Genomic DNA, 18,558 nt, shown 5'->3' with positions numbered 1-18,558 from the left:
CTGAGAGATTTTTGGTGTTTGCCGGCAAAAAAAAAAAAAAAAAAAATATTTCTCGGAAGAAGGGGCTCGAAGTGAGACGGGACGGAGGGGGTTGGGGCGGGGGAACCCCGGCGGCGACCCCGCTCCTCCCCGCGGTGCAGCGCGGAGGGGCCGCGGGATGCGCCGGCGCTGGGGTCGGGGTCTTTTCCAACACCCCCCCCCCCCCGGCCCCATCCCGATCCGGCTCTGCGGCTCCCAGTCGGGATGGTGGCATCACTCAATGCCAATTACAAAACTGAATTAGTAATTTAAATCTAAAAAAAAAAAAAAAAAAGGAAAAAAGGAATCAAACTCTCATTTTTCAAACCCTTGACCCAAATTCGCAGTCGGGGGTTTCGGGGGGGCTGTTTTTGCTTTCCTCTCGACCCAGCCCCGAGCGAAGAAGCAGAAGAAGGCAGAGACCGTCGGTGGTTGAAGACCCGCGATGGAGGCCGGGTCCGGCCGATGCTCAGCTGCGGGGCGGGCTCAGCCCCGGGGCCGCACGCCCCGGTCCCCGGCCGCTCCCGTCTATACCTCCTGAACGAGTCTGCAGAGACCCCCCCTTTCCACCGAGAGGGTCCTTTGTTGGGGGGGGGGGGGGGGGGGGAAGCGGTGCCCGGGTCAGGCCTTGCCGGTCCCAGGAGGTGTTTTTTCCGCCCCGTATCACATAACGCACGGCTTGATGTCCTGGTATGTCACTTGTTGGTGGTAATAGGAGCCGCTGCCCGCTGAATGCATGGAGGAGGAGGCCATGGCGTTGAAAGAGAAGACGAATTCCTTTCTGTCGCACATGCTCGGAGACTGGGAGTGATACCGCGGGATGCCTGTGGGACGGGGGGGAAAGATGGTCAGCCAGCGGAATTATATTTAGTAGAGGAGGTTGAGGGCGGAGGGGCGAAAGCCGCCGTCTGGGGTGAAAAAAAAAAACCCCAAACCCAAACCCTCCGCAGCCCCCGGGTCTCAGCGTGAAATTGGATGTATTTTTGCACGCGCACAAACACACGGACGCTCCCGGCGCTGCCTCCGCGGGCGCGGACAGGTGCGGTGGAGGAAAACACCGCGGCCGCGGGACGCTTCCAAGGAGACGGGATTTGCTCCGGGTCGGGTTTAGAATTGGGTTTGGTTTTTTCCCCCATTTTGCCCCCATGAAGGTGCCGGCTGCGTTTCCCCATCGCCTCCGCCCGCGCGGAACGTCCGCGGGGTGCGGAGCGGGGAAGCGCGTCCGCCCAGCGGGGCCGGCGGCAGAGACCGGGCGGAAAGAGGCCGAGCGCGAAACGCCGCCGAGAACCGGGCTGCTCCCCCCGTTTCTGCCGCCACCTCGGGACAGAAAAATGCCCCGAAAATTTGGGGTGCGCTGGGGAGAGGCGCCCGCCCCGGGAACCCCGCTCCCCGCCGCTCCGGCGCCCTTAATTTGGGTGTTAATCCCGAGCATTTCGGTTAAGGCCGCGGGGTGGGCCCGGTGGCTCCTCGGGACGGATTTTTGCTGAGTTTTCCAGCGGATCTGGGTGCGCTCATCTGGAGCAGGGACCGACCCGGGAGCCAGGCGAGTGCCCGGTGGCGAGCGCTGGCCCCGGCCCGGCCCGATGCTGTTCCCGGGCTCGGCCGCTCCGGCCCGGCCTCGCTCATCCTTTTTCCCCGCTTCGCTTCGTCTTTTTGACCCGCTCCCGCTCCGTTTCACACCCGTTTCTTCCAGACACTTCCCCAAGGTGCCCCAAGGTTCCCCAAGGCAGGGGGTGATGTGCGGGGACCCCCCAAACCTTCCCCTTCAGCGGGACACGGCTCCCAGCGCTCCCCCGTTGTGTCGTCCCCCCCACGCTGAGGTGAATTTGGGCCGCAGGACGAAGCCCAGCGCCGGCCTCGTCCCTCCCGAGGCCTCTTCCCGGCCAAAACACCATATCCCCCTCCCCGCCTCCAGAAGCCAGAACAAATCCACCCCCGGCAGCTCCGTCCCGGGGCGCTGGGGGCCCGGACCACCGACTTCTGCACGGGAGGAGAAACGGAGGGTGGAGGAAGGCCACGGGCCTGGAAAACACAACCCCGAGAAGAGCTGATGGTGGGGGACGGGCGGATGGCGGACACCCCGGTGGGGAAATTCCCCTCCTCCTCTTTTTCCGCCTCCTGAGCCCTCCAGGTCTCCATGGAGGTGGGAGACCCCTCGGGCTCATCCCCGGCGTCGCCTTCCCGCAGCTCCCCGCCTGCCTGAGCCCACCGGCCCTAGGCCCGGGGCGGCCCCGGCGGCAGAGCAGCCGCCCGGGGGGAGCGGAGCCCCGGCCCGGCGGTTCCCAGCCGCGCAGCGGCGGGGAGCGGGTCCCCCCACCGGGGCGAGCCCCGACGGCTGGCCGGTTGCCGCTGGGAAGGGAGGCGAGGAGCGAGGGGGACGGCGGCTTCTTCCCCGGGGAGGGGGGCGCATTAAAACCGTCCACGAAGCGGGGCCGGCATCCACGCGTGGCCGCGGAGCCCTCCCGCCCCACCGGCGCCCCCCGGCCGACCCCCGTGGGGTCTCTCCCACGCGTGTCCGCCCCTTACCTTGCAGCTCGGCGGTGTTGTGGCTGTTCTGGTGCAGGTAGGACTGGTCGAGGGAGTGCGTGGAAAGGCTGGAGGAGAGCGGGTTGGCCGTGGGGTTGCAGGGCGAGAGGGGCTGCTGCTTGATGTAGGACGCCCCGGTGTTCAAGGCCGCCGAGGCGGAGGGAGCCCACGCCGAGGCCGAGCTGGAGTAAACCGAGTGGGGCTCCATCACGCCGCCGCCGGCGAGCAGCGGGGAGGCGGGCACGGAGCTCTCGTGGTGCGGGTAGTCCCCCGCCGAGGAGCCGGTACAGCTGCCCATGTAGGAGTGCCCGCCGTTGGCGGGCAGGTGGGGCACGGAGTGTCCCGCCAGGCCCATCCCCTCCACGTTGCTGGACAAATGCCCGTTCATCATCCCCAAGCCCCCTTCGAGGGAGAGGCTGTTGGGGGGGCAGGAGAGCCCGCCGGCCGAGCCCTGGAAGCCGTAGCTCTCGGGGAGGTGGTTGAAGCTGAGCCCGTTCATCATGCTGTACATGGGCTTCAGCGCCTGGCATTTCCTCCTGAAACCGCGGGGTCGGCGGCGAAACGAGCCCTCCTCGAACATGAACTCGCTGGCCGGGTCGATGGTCCAGTAGTGGCCCTTGCCCGGGCGTCCCAGCCCCTTGGGCAACTTGATGAAGCACTCGTTGAGGGAGAGGTTGTGGCGCACCGAGTTTTTCCAGCCTTGGTAGGAGCCTCGGAAGAAAGGGAAGCGGCTCTGCAGGAACTGGTAGATCTCGCTGAGGGTCAGGCGTTTGGAGGGCGAGCTCTGGATGGCCATGACGATGAGGGCGATGTAGGAATAAGGCGGTTTCTCCGGCCGCCGGATCCCCGCGTTAGTCTTCTTCGCCTTGGGACCGCCGCTGCCCGGGGCCCCGCCGCCGCTGCCCGGAGCGTTGCCGGTCGCCCCGCCGGGAGCCGCGGAGGCGGCGTCCATGGCCGAGCTCTGCGGCTGCTTCTCGGCCACGGAGGACATGGGGCCGTAGCTGCTCTGCACCGGAGGAGGAGGGGGCTGAGAGGACAGAGCCTGCTGCGCTTCTGCAGTCATCTACGGCCAGGTCCGCGGCGGCCAGCCCCGGCCCTCCTCCGCCACCCTCCCCTACGCGCCCCCCCAAAAGGCCACGCTGCTGGGGGCTCGCCGCCGCTCACACCCCCACCCCCCCCACCCCGGGTCTCCTCCCGGCCCCCCGGCGGCGTTTCTTTCCACCGGGAGACTTCACCCCTCCGTGGATAAACAAATGGAAGCGACGACCCCCCCCCCCCCGCCCCCCCCCTTCCCCGCTCCTTTTCCCTCCTCCTCCCACTTGATCCCTAAATCCGAGCCCGGCTGCAGAAGGCGAAGCGAGAGGCGGAGGGTGGTGGGGGGGGGACGGACCGCAGGGAGGCGGGATGGGGGGGGCGGGTGGAAGCGATCTGGGCTCGGCTGCTGCGAGAAAGAGAGAGAGAGAGAGAGAGAGAGAGAGAAGCCGGCGGCCGCCTCCGCCTGTCCCGCTGCCCCTCGGCGGGCCGGGCTACCGGGGCCGCCGCCTCCGTCGCCAGACTCCCCCCCCCGGCTCCCCTCGGGCTTCAGCTGGGCTGTCGCTGCCGGTGCTGCGGGGAGCTGCTTCCCATGGCGGTGGCTGTTGAGTCTGGCCCCGTCCCCGCCGCTCGCCTTTTGCTTTATCTCTTTGCAGCGGCGTCTGCCGCTCCTTGACAGACGTTAAGAGCGGAGAGGAGATCCCCGCCCCGGCCCCGCTCCCCCACGCCCTCCCGGGCGGCCCCCTCCGCCGTCCTGTCCCGGCCCCCCTCCGCTCCCCGCTCACAGATGGCGGGCAGCTTTTAAAGAGCCCTTTCCACGCCGCCCTACCCGACGCGGGGGCTGCGACACGCATCCCTGCCCTGCGTGTGTCTGTGGGGGTGTGTGCGTGTGCCACGCGTGACCGCGGAGCTGGGTGGGCCCCCTCCCTGCCCCGTCCCCCCCCCCTCTCCCCCCCTCCCCACCTCTGCTGAAAATCACGGGGGAGGGTGGGAAGGGCCCCACGCGGGCCGCGGAAGGGGCCTGCGGGCAGCGCGGAGGTTCCGCGGAAGGCGGAGGGGAGCGGAGGCGCTGCCCGGCCGCGGCCTCCGCGCAGCGCGGAGTTTCACCCACTTTAAACCCCCTCTTCGTGCGCTCTTTTAAGCTCGGCGGGCCCGGGCAGGATGTTTATACTGCGCAATGTAAACACGGGCTCGGGGGTGCTTTAATAAAAAGAAATCGGCGAAAACTCCTGCTGCGTCTCGAAATGCCCTTTTCTGCCTCCGCCGCCGGTCCGGGGATGGGAACGGGCTTCGGACCCCTCGCCTGCTCCGAGGCTGCTCTAGGGATGAGGGTGGGTTGGTTTTTTTTTTTTTTGGGGGGGGGGGTGTTATATAAATCTGTGCTGAAGGTTTGCAGTTGAATGCCAGGAGCCCGATGCTTAGCTCCGGCGGATGCCACGGGCAAGGGGTGGGGGGAAGGAGAATAGGAAGGCAAGGGGGCAGAGACCCCTTTCCCCCCCAAAAAAAAAAACCCCACAAACCCCCTTTTGAGCATCGGCCCATCAGGAGAGCTGTCACTCAAGGTAAGTCGCTTGAAAAATTTGTCACCTTCTTGCGGTACCGCGAGTGGAAACCTGCGCTCCGGGGGGGTGGGAAGGTGGGTGGCACGGCTGCAGGAGCCTGGGCTTTCAGGGCTGCTGGCTGGGAGCAGAGCAAGATGTGCTGGCTGCTGCAGCCTGCTCCCTTTCAAGATTGGGGAAAGGAAGAGAGAAAGGAAAGGGGAAAAAAAAAAAAAAAAAAGGGAAGAAAAAGCTCCCCCCCCCCTTCCCTCCCCCCGTTGCAGGCCGCGGCGCAGAGCTGTGGGTCCGTCTCGCTGCACCCTCTGCGGAGAGAGAGGGGGACACCCACCCACCCCCCAAGCCTTCGTCTTCCAGATTCGCTTTTAAAGTTTTTAATGATAATTTAATACCTTTTGAAAAGAAAGATAGATACCGATCGGGTTCCCAAACTCCCTCCGCGTTATTCGCGGGCAGCTGTGAGCAGCCTCCGGGGCGCCTGTCACATCTGTGATACGACCAAGAGGGATTTCACATCAGGGGCTTTTTTTTGTTTTTTTCTTTTTTTTCCCCCCTCTCTCTCCTTCCCCTTCGCATCGTCTGCCCCCTCTCCGGAAAATAAATCCTCCCGCAGAAAGCACCGTCCCTCGTGTTCCCGGGGGCAAAGGGGGAGCTTTGGGGACGGGGACAGGCAGGGAGAGCCCTGGGCAAACCCCGGGCCGGGGGCAGGTCCCGGGGAGAGAGTGGGAGAAGGAGGGGAGCGGTTATTTCTGAAGCTTTTCCCTTGAGGAGGAGGAGAACGAGCTGCTCCGGCTGCCCGGGAGGCGGCGGCCGCCGCTCCCTCCCGTCCGCGGCCGCCGGCGCGGAGTGGAGCGCGGAGCACAGCGGCTGCTCAGGGAGGGGGAAAGAAACACCCCCAAAATGGCTTTTTCGGGAAGCGATCACCCTCCCCGGGTTTTTACATCCCCGGGTCGGCTGGTGCAGATTAAACTCCCCGCTTCTCGCTGTATTTCTTTTGATTTTTGCCGGGGGAGCGCATCGCCGAGCCTGAGCTCTGCTGCGCATCGAATGCCCCCCCCCGCCTCCCCGCGGGCGGCGAAAAGGGAGTTTTTCTTTGCTTTACATCCCTCTGCGACTTAATCTCCTCGAACTGCCCCCAAAACACTCGGGGATGGAGCTCGAAACACCACACAAAGGGCTCGTGTAAAACCCACGTTCAAAATCGTCGCCACCGGCAGCATTTTCACTAGAAAATAAAATATCTACGAGAAAAGAAAAACCTCTCAAAAAATCAAACCATTCCCCTTCAAAGAATATCAGTCTTCTCACGAGTGCCCTTTCTCACTCTGGCGGTATCTTTTCGGAGCGTGAAGATTTGGTTTCCGATGTATTTATTATAACCAGCAAACTTTTAAATGGAAATATATCGCCTCGGGTTTTACAGGCCTCGCCGTGGGAATAGCAGAAACGTTGGAGGGTTTTAAACCGAGCCCGTGAATTGGGGAAAGGGGAATTTTGGGGAGGAAAAGCCGGGCCGTGTCGTGTCTGATGTACGAGGGGGATGATGGTGTTGGGGGCTGGACGGACGGAGCCGGGTTTGGAGGGATGGACGCCGGGAGAGGGGTTGGTGGTGACACTTTATTGCTTATAAAACCTCCGTGCAGGTCCCAGAAGCACTTTGAGATTCAAATTGGGCCTGGGATGTGTTTTTGGAGGGGGAAAGACGGGAAAGCTTCTGGGTTGAAGGTGCGGGTTGGCCCCCGCAGATGAGCGGGACTCGCTTTTGCTGTTGTTTGCTGGTGGTTTGGGTGGTTTAATCAGGTCCGCCCCCAGCCCCCGGCGGGGGAGAGATGCAGGGAAGGGGGGGGGTGTGTGTGTTTAAAAAAAAAAAAAAAGAAGAAAAAAAATAAAAGATCATCTACAGCAATTTGCCCTGCTAATCCCGGCACCGTTTGGAGCCCGTTTTGGCCGGCTCCGCATATTCCCCGCGACCACCCCCGGCCCCGCTGGGCTTCCCAACCGGCTCCTTCCCAAACCCGCTCCCCTTCCCTTCCCCTCCCCCCCCCACCTCCCCAAAACTCGGCGGTGTTTTGTGTAAAAATAGACAAATCCGAGCTTTCTTCCTTTTCCTGCGCCGAAGGTATTTTTACTAGCTAATTGCTTAAGTGAAGTCAACTTTGCAACCAGGCCGGGTGTAATCCGAGTATGGAAATGTATATAGGTGGTATTGTTATAGGCGGGCTGGGTGCTGCTCGGAGAGGGGCCGGGGGGGTGTTCCTGCCAGCCCGGACCACCCAGGGCGAGGGGAGTGACCGCCTTGTGTCCCCCCTCCCCACTGCCCCTGCTTTGCATTAACACCACCCGCAGGACCCCGACACCCACCCCCCCCCGCGCCTTTTCCCCAGCACCAACCCGTTTCCTTCTGCTTTTTTTTTTTTTTTTTAAATTTTAATTCAATCACGGCCATCCCCGTGGCCGCTCGCCCCAAATCCGCGGCAAATTGATCCCTAAATGTTTATTTAAGGCCGAGGGGGTGCGTTCAAGCGAGGGGCTCGAGGTTGGGCAGAAGGAGAGGGGCGCTGGGGGGGGGTGTATGTGTGAACGGGCCGGGGAGGGGTGGTATTTCGGGGGACACACGCACCCCCCCAACCATTTTTGCGGGTCCATCATACGGCATCGCTTTTCCCCACGCGTGTGCGTGTGCCCGGTGGCGGGCGGGCCCTTTCCCGGTAGCACCCAGAGCCGTATCCCCGGGGCTCCGTGCGGGCAGAGCCCGGCCTTCAGGACCGAACGGGACAGGGTAGAGATTTTAGGGAAAAACAAGCCGAAATTGGGAGCGGGTGCGAAGCAGAGCTGCAGAAGCGCCCAAGGCGGGTGCGGGAAGGTGCGGGCTGACTGTCAGCCCCAGCGTGTCTCAGGCAGAAGTTCAGGCTTTGGTCAGAAAGGGAAAACAAAAAAAAAACCAAAAAAAAAAAAAGGGGGAAATCTTACGCTCCCCCCCTTGCTTTGTCTCCCTTTTCCCCCCCTCTGCCCGTCCCGAGCCTGCCCCCCCCCCCGCCAAAAAGCCCACATTTTCCATGACGTCCTTCGATGAAATATTGCAGCACAGGAATTTACAGCCTTCTTCAGCGCAGGATTTTTTAGGCGTTTTCTGGCAATAACCCTGCAATACGAATCGGTTCCAGCGATAATAAGCTCCGAGCGCTACCACTTAGACACAATCGCTTCCCACAGAGATCTTCAAAATATCTCCGGGTATTTATATCCCTGCTTAGGGACGGATAGCTAGAATACTTTCCCGGAGGGATGCTTTTTAGGCTGGCTGGGATTCAGACCCGAGGACCTGGGTACCGAGGGAAAGAGCGGGGCTGAGCCGGCACCCGGGGAGTGATGCTCCCGGTCATCCCTTAGCAAACAAGTTCGCCCTTAAAGGCAGCCCGACTTGTAAATTCAGGTGTAAATCCAGATATAAATCCAAGCTGGCATTGCTGAGCCATCCATGCTTTCTCGAACAAGTTTTCTTCCCTTGGCGGGGGCTCCTTTAGCGACGGGGCCCGGTGCTGGGGATGCCTCAAACCAAACAGGACCCTCGGGATATGTTGCCCCCCCCCCCCCCCCCTTCCCAGCTCCTTGGCAGAGCAGTGTGGCAGGCAGGCAAAATGGGGAGCCGTTTCCAGCTTTTCTAGCCCCAAACTGCCGTGGGTTAGAGGTAAAATAGGGACGGCGGTGCCGGGGATCCGCTGAACTTTTTTGAGATCGGGAATCGCCTCCATCCCCCGACGTGTCCCGGAACGAAAAGCCCAACCGAGCCGAGCCGGGGCGGGGGGTCCCCGTCAAAAGGGGAGGGCGAGGGGCTTTCCCGGGGCTCAGCCTTGGTTACAGGCTTATTGAATTCTTTTCGTTGTTTTCTTCCCAACTTTGAACCAAAATCCCCTCGAAATGGCATCGGTGTGCCGGTGCTAGCGGAGGAGGGCATTTTTAGCGTCGGGCAGGCGAAGGCTACGGCCCCCCCGTTTCGGGGTGTCACACAAAATCCGTCTGCGCGGAGAGGTGAGAGAAGTTAAAACGGAATCGCCCAAATCAAGGAGGAAAGGGTAATTTTCTTACACGGGTGCTAAAAACTACGGGGCCGGTGTATTGTCGGGCTTGGTAAAACCAAGCTGGTGGCTTCCTCTGCAAGTAAATATAGAGACATGTGGAAAATAAACCCGTCGGTTTTTGGGAAGAATGCGGCCTTCTTGTGCTGCCTCTCGATGCTCAGTCCCGGGAGAAAGCAGTGCCCGGGCGCGGCCGCCCGGTGCGACGGGGAATCCCGGTCCCCTGGGCTGGGGGTGCGGGCACCGGGCTCCCTAAGAGGAAAAACCCGGGGGGGATTGCGGGGACCCTCACTATCCCCCGCCACCGTGCAGAGTCTCCGGGTCCGTCCCCGGTGCTGCGCGTCCGGGTGGGCTCCTCGGAGGGAGAAAGGACCTTGTGCAGCACGGCCCCCCCCGCCCCCCTCCCCGGGACCACCGAGGCAGGAGCATCACTTGGCCGCGGAGGAAGAGGGGGGTCTCCTGCACCGGGGTCCCCAGCAGCCACCGCTCCTTCTGCCTTGTCACCTGCCGAGCGGGGAGAGGGGGCCGCGGCGGCAGAGCCATCCACGCAGGACGCGGCCGTCCCCCGTGGGGAGGGATGCGGCAAGAGCAGCGGCTGCCAGCGAAGGATGCTGAGGGCAGGGATCCCCCGGGAGAGCGGGGAAAGGCTGGCACCGTCTCCGTGACAGCGACCTGCCGGCAGGTTCCCGCCTCCGCAGGTACCTGGCCGGGGGAGCAAAGCCCCCGGTGGGTCTCGGCTTGCGAGAAGACCACTGGGGCAGCAGAGGGATTTTGTCCCTCGGGTCTCTGCTCACGGAGCTCCCACCCGGCACAGGCCAGGTCCGCTTCACTCGCAAAAAGCGGCTTTTGCCGGAGGGAGCCCCGGAGCATCCCTGTGTGGGGGAAAAAAGCCACCCCCTTGGGCCGTGTCCTTTGCTGCAGGGAGAGGGGCTGGGCTGCAGAGCGGCCTTGCAGCCCCCAGGCAAAGGGGCAGCACACGCTAGGCTTGGGGGGGGGGGGGGGATGGGGGGGGGGCTTCACTGGCCACGGCAAAGGCCCGCGGCCCGGCTCGGAGGGGCTACAGGGGGATTTGCCCGCCCGCCCCGGGGAGACCCCCCCCCGCCCGGTCCGAGTCCAGCCGGCACAGCTACCGCCCGTGTCCCAGCGCAGCCTCCTGGGCTTTTAAACCTTGTTGCTGTGATAAATCCCTGACCTAAACTCCGTCCCCCCCACCTTCCCCAACACAAAGCGGCAGTTTCAGGACTCGCGTTCGCAAACAACGTGAAAAATCCCCTCTGCAAACAACCGCAGTTCCCCTCTCCCGGCTCCCCTCTTCGCAGGGACGCGGGGAGGGCTTTCCTTGGAACCCCTCCCGGCAAAAACTGTTTTCTATCGTTATTATTGTTATGCTTTTTAATGACTAAGTTCCCAACTAATGATATATCGCTTAATTGTTGGATCCCGCCAGCTCTGCAGGGCACCAGCGGGCTCTGGAGCCACTCCACGGGATGCTGCAGATTTGGTACCCCCTTTGCTTTGCAGTTACCGGCGCAGAGAGTTAAAAGACACTGAAAATTGGTTATTCATTTTTCCCACCTCCTTAGAAAAAACAGAAGAGTTCCTCGTAAAATGATCCCTTTTGCACGGCCGGTGCCTTGCTAAATATTATAAGTGATTTTTTTGGGGGGGGGACTTTAAAAATGTTCTGCAGGGAACAGCGTGCTCGGTCGGCGCTCCCGGGAAAGATGCTCAGTGGATACACGAAATGCCCGACCCTGGGTGTGAAGGCTTTCCGCTGCACTGATTATTATGCCCCGAAATCAACCGATTTCTGCAGCGAAGCAGTTGTTTCTTTGTGAGAATCAGGCTGATAACGGGAGCGGGTACACCCATCTTCCCGCTGCGCATCTGGGTTTTTTGGGAAAGGGGATGTGCGTGTGCAAAAGCCGGGCAGGGAAGTGGAAGAAATCTGTAAAGAAAAAGCCACAAAAACTGGCGCAGAACTCACTAAAAATTCGAATAACGAACCCAGGAGTGGTTTTGCTTTTCCTGTTTTCAGAGTCGCTCGCTGGGTTATAAAAAGCCCCAGCGCGTTTTGCGCAGCACCCTCAGCTCCGCGCTCTTAATCTCCCTTAAATTCCAGTTCTTAAAATACACAAAATCTTTTTGCATCTAACCCTCTTAAAATCGGCGAATGAGGGAATTCCTGCCAAGGGGCTGGAAGCAAATCCCTTTCTCCAGCAGATTTTGCGGGCTACCTGCGAGGAAAGGTGCTGCCCGAGGGCTTAGGTTGCAGCATAATAATTTTTTTTTCTTACAGGATTATTCGTTTCTCCTTTGGAAACGATGGAATTGGAATTCTTCACCCAAAGCACGGCGGGCTCAAGGGACTTTTCTCCTCCTCCCCCCGCCCTCACCCCCCCCGGCAGCGGTGTTTCCCCCACCGAAGCGGGGGTCGGGGGATCTGCTGGTGCCCGGGGTCACCCGTGTCCCTTCCCACCCCCCACGCGTGGGACGGGGCGATGCGGGACCCCACGATGCTGAGCCCTTAAAGCGTATCGAAATCTGCCCGCACAGACCTGGCGCCGGGGAGGGGGGGGCGGGGGGAGCGGGTCCGACCCCCGGGGGGCATTCGAACCCTCCCGATGAAGGTGAAATTGCTGTGATTAAAGCAAATACAGACGCGTTGGGAAATTTGCGCTGGCACATCGGGAAAGGTGGTTTTCTTTAGAGCGGGAAGAGGCTTTAGGGCAGAGCCGGAGCGGAGCCCTGGTTTGCCCCGCAGCACCAGACGAGGAAAACAGAAGTGTCTCCAAAAAATACTAAAATAGATAAATGGGTACAGAGAGAGACTGACCTGGAGGGGAGAGAAGGAGAGAGAACACGAGCGTGAGGAAGACAGAACAGACAGAACGACATACAGAACTACATACAGCAAGAGTGAAAGACAGAAAGAAAAAAAAAGAGAGAAAGAAAAAGATATCAAGAACGAGAACTAGAAAGAAAGACAGATAATATGAAAAAGAAAGAAATAAAGAGAAACGAGAGAGAAAAAGAGAGGTATTAAGACAGAGAAATGAAAAGAAAAAGAAAGAGAAAAGGTGAAAGAAAGAAACAGAGAAACATGGAAACCGAGAGCCAAAATAGAGGGAAACACGAAATTAGAAAGAAATAAAGAGCAAGAGAAAAATTGAAAGAAAGAGGAAAAAAATAGAGGGAACAAGAAAAAATGAAAAAAGAAAAATAAAGAGAAAAGTAGAGAAAAAGATGAACAGCTGGAAAGAAGGAAAGAAAGAAAAAGAAACAAAAATAGAGAGAAAACGACAAAGAAAGGGAGAAAGGCAGAGAAAGAGAGAGAGAAAGAGAGAAAAAGAAAAATAAAAAGAGAAAGAAAAAGAGAAAGAAAAAGAGAAAGAAAAAGAGAAAGAAAAAGAAAGAAAAAGAAAAAGAAAAAGAAAAAGAAAGAAAAAAAAGAAAAAGAAAAAGAAAAAGAAAAAGAAAAAGAAAAAGAAAAAGAAAAAGAAAAAGAAAAAGAAAAAGAAAAAGAAAAAAAGAAGGAAGGACGGGAGAAAGAAAAGAAGAAAAAGAGAAAAGAGAAAAAGAAAAGAGAAAGATAAGCGAGAAAGGCAGAAAAGGGGAGAATGAGAGAGAGGGAAAGCACGAAAACAAACAAACAAACAAACAAAAAACAGGCAAGAAAGCAAGTACGAAAAGGGAAATTGATTTCCCGCAAAATCAATACTAAGACATAGACAATGTAATTTTTCTTGGAAAAGAGGGGTGAGCCGGGAGGAAACTTCTCCCGCAGGCGGAGCAGCCCGTCCCGTCCCGTCCCGTCCCGTCGGGGCGGCGGGTACCTGCCCCCCGGACGCCGCGAAACGGGGCGACGGGGTGGTGGGGGTGGTGGGGGGGCAAAAAAATCACAGCCGGCGCTTAGATTTGGGTGGGTGGGTGGGCGGGGGATTCGTGTCGGTGTTTTATTATTGCCTTAATCTTTTCCCGGAGAGGGGAATTGGCGGTGCGTGAACGGCTCTTGCCTCTTACACCCACCCGCCCCCCCCAGAAACACACACAGAGGGGACAGGGACACGAAGGAAAACACAGGTTGAACCCCCGTTTCCCCCTGGGTTTTCCAAGCAGCTCCTGCCCGGGGTGCGCGGCCGCTCCGCGCCCCTTAAACGCGGCTCGATACCCGCCCCGAAAGCGGCGCGACCGGCTCCTCGTTTACTTCACTGGCTTAGTAGGTGGCCGTGTATATTTTTGTTGAAGTAGTGTTTATGTTAATGAAAAAGGCTGAGATTACAAACAGACCACTGAATGCCCGGGATGTGGCTGCCGGATTGGTCTAAGCTGTGTACTTTAAACCTAATCAGTTTTTGGGAGCAAAAATGATTTTTTTTTTTTTTTTAATTTTTTTTTTATTATCATTATTATTTTTAGCAGAAAGACATTTAGGATCTTTGGGGAGCCCCCGTGCTGCCCCTTCCCTCCGGTTTCGGGGCTGCGTTTCCCGGCCGCAGCGGGCAGGGATGGAGGAGGGTTGCAGGGAAAAGCACCTCCAAGAATTAGCCATAAAAACCAACGAAAACGAGCCCGGGGCTCCTGGAGGAGGGCAGAGGAATTGGGGGTTCAGCTCGCCCTCCCTGAGTCCCCCGCCCCGACCCCGCAGAGGGGTTCCCGGTGGCAAACGGGAGCGTGTCCCCCAAAACCTCGGCTGCGGGCGGGGGGGGGACCGCAGGCGCGGTGGGGATGGGTCGGGCTCAGGGGCTTGTTCTTGCCGGGTGGAGCCGGGCGCAACCTGAAATTCCCTGCAAAACCCCCGGTAATTTACCCATTTAGGATGGTTAAAAAAAAAAAAAAAATAATTCCAGTCCTTTTAAATGCTAAATAAGCAGGAATCAATTAATCAACTTACATAAAAATAAAAATACAGAAGTTTTTTTTTTTTTTGCTGGAGGAGCAGAAGTCATCGTCCTGTTACTTTGATTTTAGAGTCTGACTTTGGGGTCAGTCTCCTGATTTTCTTAACAAAAAACCTTCTCTCCAAAATCATTCCTGTCCCTCCAACTGTTTCTGTCCCCGTCTGCATTTGCGTGCTTGAACTGCTGATAGTGTAGAAAAATTGGATTTTTACGGACTTTTTGCCCCCACTCGGTAATTTCTCAGCATGGAGGGATCCACTTTGGGTCCCAGCGAGCGGGTTTCTCCCCCCCATGAGCTCTGTGACCAAACGTGCGCGCAGCGTTTGGCATCTCGCTCCTTTTCAACACTTTCCTTTTGTGGGCAAAAGCTCTCGGCGGAGGAGCCTCCCCGGCAGAGCCAGGCAGACCTGGTGGATTTTGTACATTCAGATGTTTTACTACTGTTATGATTCCTCGTTGACCAAAGCACAAAGGAAATCGAAGGGTAAACAAGTCGCCGTTGGAAGGGGATGCGATCAAAATTTGGGGCGAGCGAAACTTTAGCAGGGAAGGGATTCAAGACAACAAGGGGAAAAAGGGAAAAGGAGAAAACCCTACCCAAAGTTTTCCCCGTGCAATGGTTATCCTGCACTAGAGCTGCAGGGGGGATTTCCCCCTGGGTTTGGGAGGGGGGGAGCAGAGAAACACCCTGAAACCAGCTTTTTCTCCCTTAAAATATCTGTAGGGGATCAAATGGTCTCCCCACAGAAAGGGGACATTCCCAGTGCAGGGCTTAGGGCTGACCGCAGAGAGGGTTTCTTTGTTCTCTCCTCGCACCTGGAATTAGCCTTTATGCCATGATGCTTTTTTTTCCTCTTCTTTCTTTTTTTGGGGGGGGAAACACTGTTGGTTTTTTTTCCCCGGTGACATTAAGCGATTCTGTAGGAGGGATTGTCAGGGCAAAATAAACCCCCAAACGCGGTAGAGTAGACGGCTTTGGAGAAAATGTCACCAAAAGCAAGGCTGTGCTGTCAGAGCCAGGTAGGCCCCGCAGAGGTGCCTGGGGTGGGGGCAACAGGGTTGGGGGGTCCAGGGGTCCCCGAAACACACAGCCCTGAAGCAGGGACAGCCCTTGCGCCGGTCACCGTGGGCAGCCCCTGCGTGGGGACCAGCTAAAGGACGGGCACAAAGGGCTGTCCCCTACCCCGACACACACACACACACGTGTGTGCATGCACACACACACACACACACACCCCCCACCCTCCCAGACACCCCCCCGGCTCCTCTAACCCCCACATCCGACCGCGCTGCTCTCTAGAAGCACTAATGATGCCGCAGACCAGCTATGCGGTGCGAGGCAAAAGCAGATGAAAGTGATGTCACATTAATGTCAGCTCACAACTCGAGCCCACACAGCCTTGATTGCTCTTATTAATCTTGCCAATTTGTCTGTCAGCACTTGGCTAATCCCTAAATAGCCTCCCAACAGGTGCTTTATGCTTCCGCCACATCCCTGCTCCCCGGCACCCCCCGGGAGCCCCGCTCGCCCTCCCTGGTGACACCGGCTTTCTCCTGTCCATCTGGGACCGGCTCTTTTCCCCCGGGAGGGCTGGAGGGGAGAGAGGCGACTTTGCAGATGTTGTTTAGTCTCTCCAAAGAGGGGTCGGAGCTTTGGGCTTCCCAAAAGGAAGTGACGACCCAGGGCGGGGGGGTGAGAGGAGATGTTGGAGAAACCGGGGGGGGGTGTCAGAGGGGAATTACCTGGTGGTAACAGGGCAGGGGGGGTGTGTGTGTGAGCAAACCCTCTATGTGGGGTTAGCCCCGCACCTCAATGAGAAAACACATTTACGGCACCCTCTGCCTCAACCATCGCACCACAGCGAGCCCCGTCGCTTTTATTTGTCGTGGGTTTGGTGGTTTTCTTGAGAGGGGAGAGAAGATTAAAACAAAAGGTCTGAACCAAAGGCGCCGTGGGGAAGCCACGTTGCGCCCTAAGCAGATTTATGCTGCCGTTAAGCTGAAGGTTGATTATTTTATTTGCTACGCTATCAGAAAATCCGCTGGCTAATTATAGTGTATATTTAGCCATAAAGTACCAGCCGTGTGTTGAGTAGAAGGCTAAAATTATTGTGTTGCAAGGCTTAATCTTCCTAACGTTGTTATTTTGCACAGTAGTCTTAATCACAAACCACAGATTTGGTGGTTTTTTTTAGCAGTCTATTAACTGCTAAACCCAATTAACTGCTAAAGCAGAGCCTGGTCTGCTTTTCGCTCTCCGCATTGAGAAGAAAAAAAAAAAAGAAAAAAGTATGTTTTATTTCTGTTTGACAACTCTGCTGCATTAAATGGTTTGCACGCAGGTTGCAAGCCCTGTGCCTCGCCGGGGTCTCCTGCCGCGGTTCACCTGGGAGATGCTCTGGTCCGGAGGAAGAGCTGCCAAACCCGGCTTCGGTGCAGCCGGCTCCTCTTTTATATCCAAAGTTGGCTCCGGCTATTTCCAACAGCAGGAAGGAAGAGCTTTCAGGAGCATCTTCAACCATTTCTCCGAGAGCCTGGTCCAAAGCAGTCCGAGTCACCAAGGGAAATATATCCACTAATTGAGCTCAGGGCTGTTCATCATTAACCCTTGGGTGCTTCGGATCAGATCCTAAAAGCTCCCTAAAAATACCATTCACGACTGCAAGCTGTTTCACTCCATCCTGACCTGGATTTATTATCGGGAGACAGATAGATTTTTTCTCTCTTTCTTTCTCCCCAAGCCATTTATTTTACCCAATAAGACTATCCATCACGGTGCGCTGGAACCGGCCAACGATCGGAGGATATTCTTAGATATGCAGCATGTCAGGAAACGGCTAGCAGCCCCGCATGATGCAAATATTTGGACGACCGAGAGGTAGGAAGGATTGTCCAAATGTTTACTAAAGGCTGTTGATAGCCTAAGGATTTATAACTGGTGTATAACGTCTGCCCCCACACAGCTCCTCTAGCAGGTGCATCCAGTTTCAACATGACACATGGTATGTGCGCGCTCTGGGAAAGGGGATGCAGGAGAAAGCCGGTTTCACAGGTCTCGGCTCCCTTTTCCCAGCTCTGTGAAGTTGCTTGCTGGTTTGGAGCCCATGGAGCAGCACGAGAGGAGCCCAGGATCCGCTCCAATGGCGCATGCCCGTGATAGAAATTCAAACCATTGCTAACATTTAAAAAGAAAACACAAGTGTCGAACATGTTTCGTTGGAATTTCCTCAGTGAAACCAATGCTCTGAATTATTTAGGCCCATCAAAATATTCCCTGTCACACTCCTTCAGTGCTGTGGTGGAGGAAATTCGTGACATTGTTCTAGTTATTGTTCTTGGCATTTCACTTCCTAATTTCCACCACCGGGATTTGATCTCTTCTGTCTTACCGTAAGCCCTAATTGCTGCTACAGGCCTATCAGAAGTGCTAGCAGATCAGTTTTAACTATTTCTGGTGTTCAAATAGCTACAGCTTTCCAGTGGTGGTGCAGACCCTGCTGGAAATGCCCCGTACCTGTTGCCGGGTAGCCTCTACCTCCGCCCGTCCAGCCAAAAGAGGAGTTTCCATCCAACATAGACCAGGCTGACAGACTAGAGCTGGAAATATAGTCAAGGGAAGACTCGGTACCTTGCCCAAAACCATTGACTGATCCAATGGCAGAAAGGTCTACTCTGGTGCCTCGATACCCCATCCTCTAACCTACGGTCCTGATGCTGCCGCCAGCCCCACCTCCTGCTCGAAGCAGGTCCATCACCAGCGCTAGCTCGGGTCAGCTGTGGTTTTGTTCAGCTGAATCTTGAAAAATTCCAATAGATTGAGTCTAACAACCATGACTGTTGTTAGTCCAGGTAGCAGAGGAGTGTGTCCATCCAACCAGGCTCTCAAGCTCTGCTATCAGAGAGAGTTTTTGGCTGTGAGCGTTGCTACTACCATGTTATTGAGAAACAATATCCTACGAAACGGGAGAAATTAGCATAGAGTTGAGTCACTCAAGCCTGGTAATCACCTTCCCCTCCACTATTTTGCAAGTTTTGTCTCTGCTGGGAACACAAACGCGTGCATTTAGCCTGCTGCAGGCGCCCGGACAACGTGCTTCTCTAAGTAACGAACAGCAATTTTATCTGCTGCAGAAAAGCCTTTAATTCGTTACAGCCCCGGACTAGTAGAGTTTACCGACTGCTCAGATGGGGAATACAATGGCCCTATTGTTTTGCCAAGGGAAGATTTCTGAGTTGCACGCTGTTGTGTAAACTGTATGTTTTCTATTTGTTACCTGATTCAGTTCGATGAGCTTCCTTAGACAGGGTTAAGACCAGTCGTTGTCCTGCGCTGACGCAATGAAAGAAACTGTCGCAGGCTGTGGAACCAGATTATTAGTATTACCTCTCTTGGTTTGTTTAAAAAACTAAGAGGAGAACTTGGTGTTCTTCTAGGGAGAAGAAATTGCA

At 57.0% G+C, this 18,558-nt stretch overlaps 1 protein-coding gene across 1 annotated transcript; it reads right to left on the bottom strand.

Moving 5' to 3' along the window:
• Positions 1-562: 562 nt before the first annotated feature.
• On the bottom strand, positions 563-3,607 carry FOXF1 (forkhead box F1). The gene is made up of 2 exons (XM_074582781.1): positions 2,545-3,607; positions 563-842 (listed from the first exon to the last, which is right to left on the bottom strand). Exons 1-2 carry the CDS (start codon positions 3,605-3,607, stop codon positions 682-684), a joined length of 1,224 nt encoding a protein of 407 aa, XP_074438882.1. The 3' UTR covers positions 563-681.
• Between the last annotated feature and the right edge of the window lie 14,951 nt (positions 3,608-18,558).

The sequence above is a fragment of the Larus michahellis genome, chromosome 4 (genome assembly GCF_964199755.1).
Source record: "Larus michahellis chromosome 4, bLarMic1.1, whole genome shotgun sequence".
Lineage (NCBI taxonomy): Eukaryota > Metazoa > Chordata > Aves > Charadriiformes > Laridae > Larus > Larus michahellis.
This window is presented reverse-complemented; position numbering and strand designations above follow the sequence as displayed.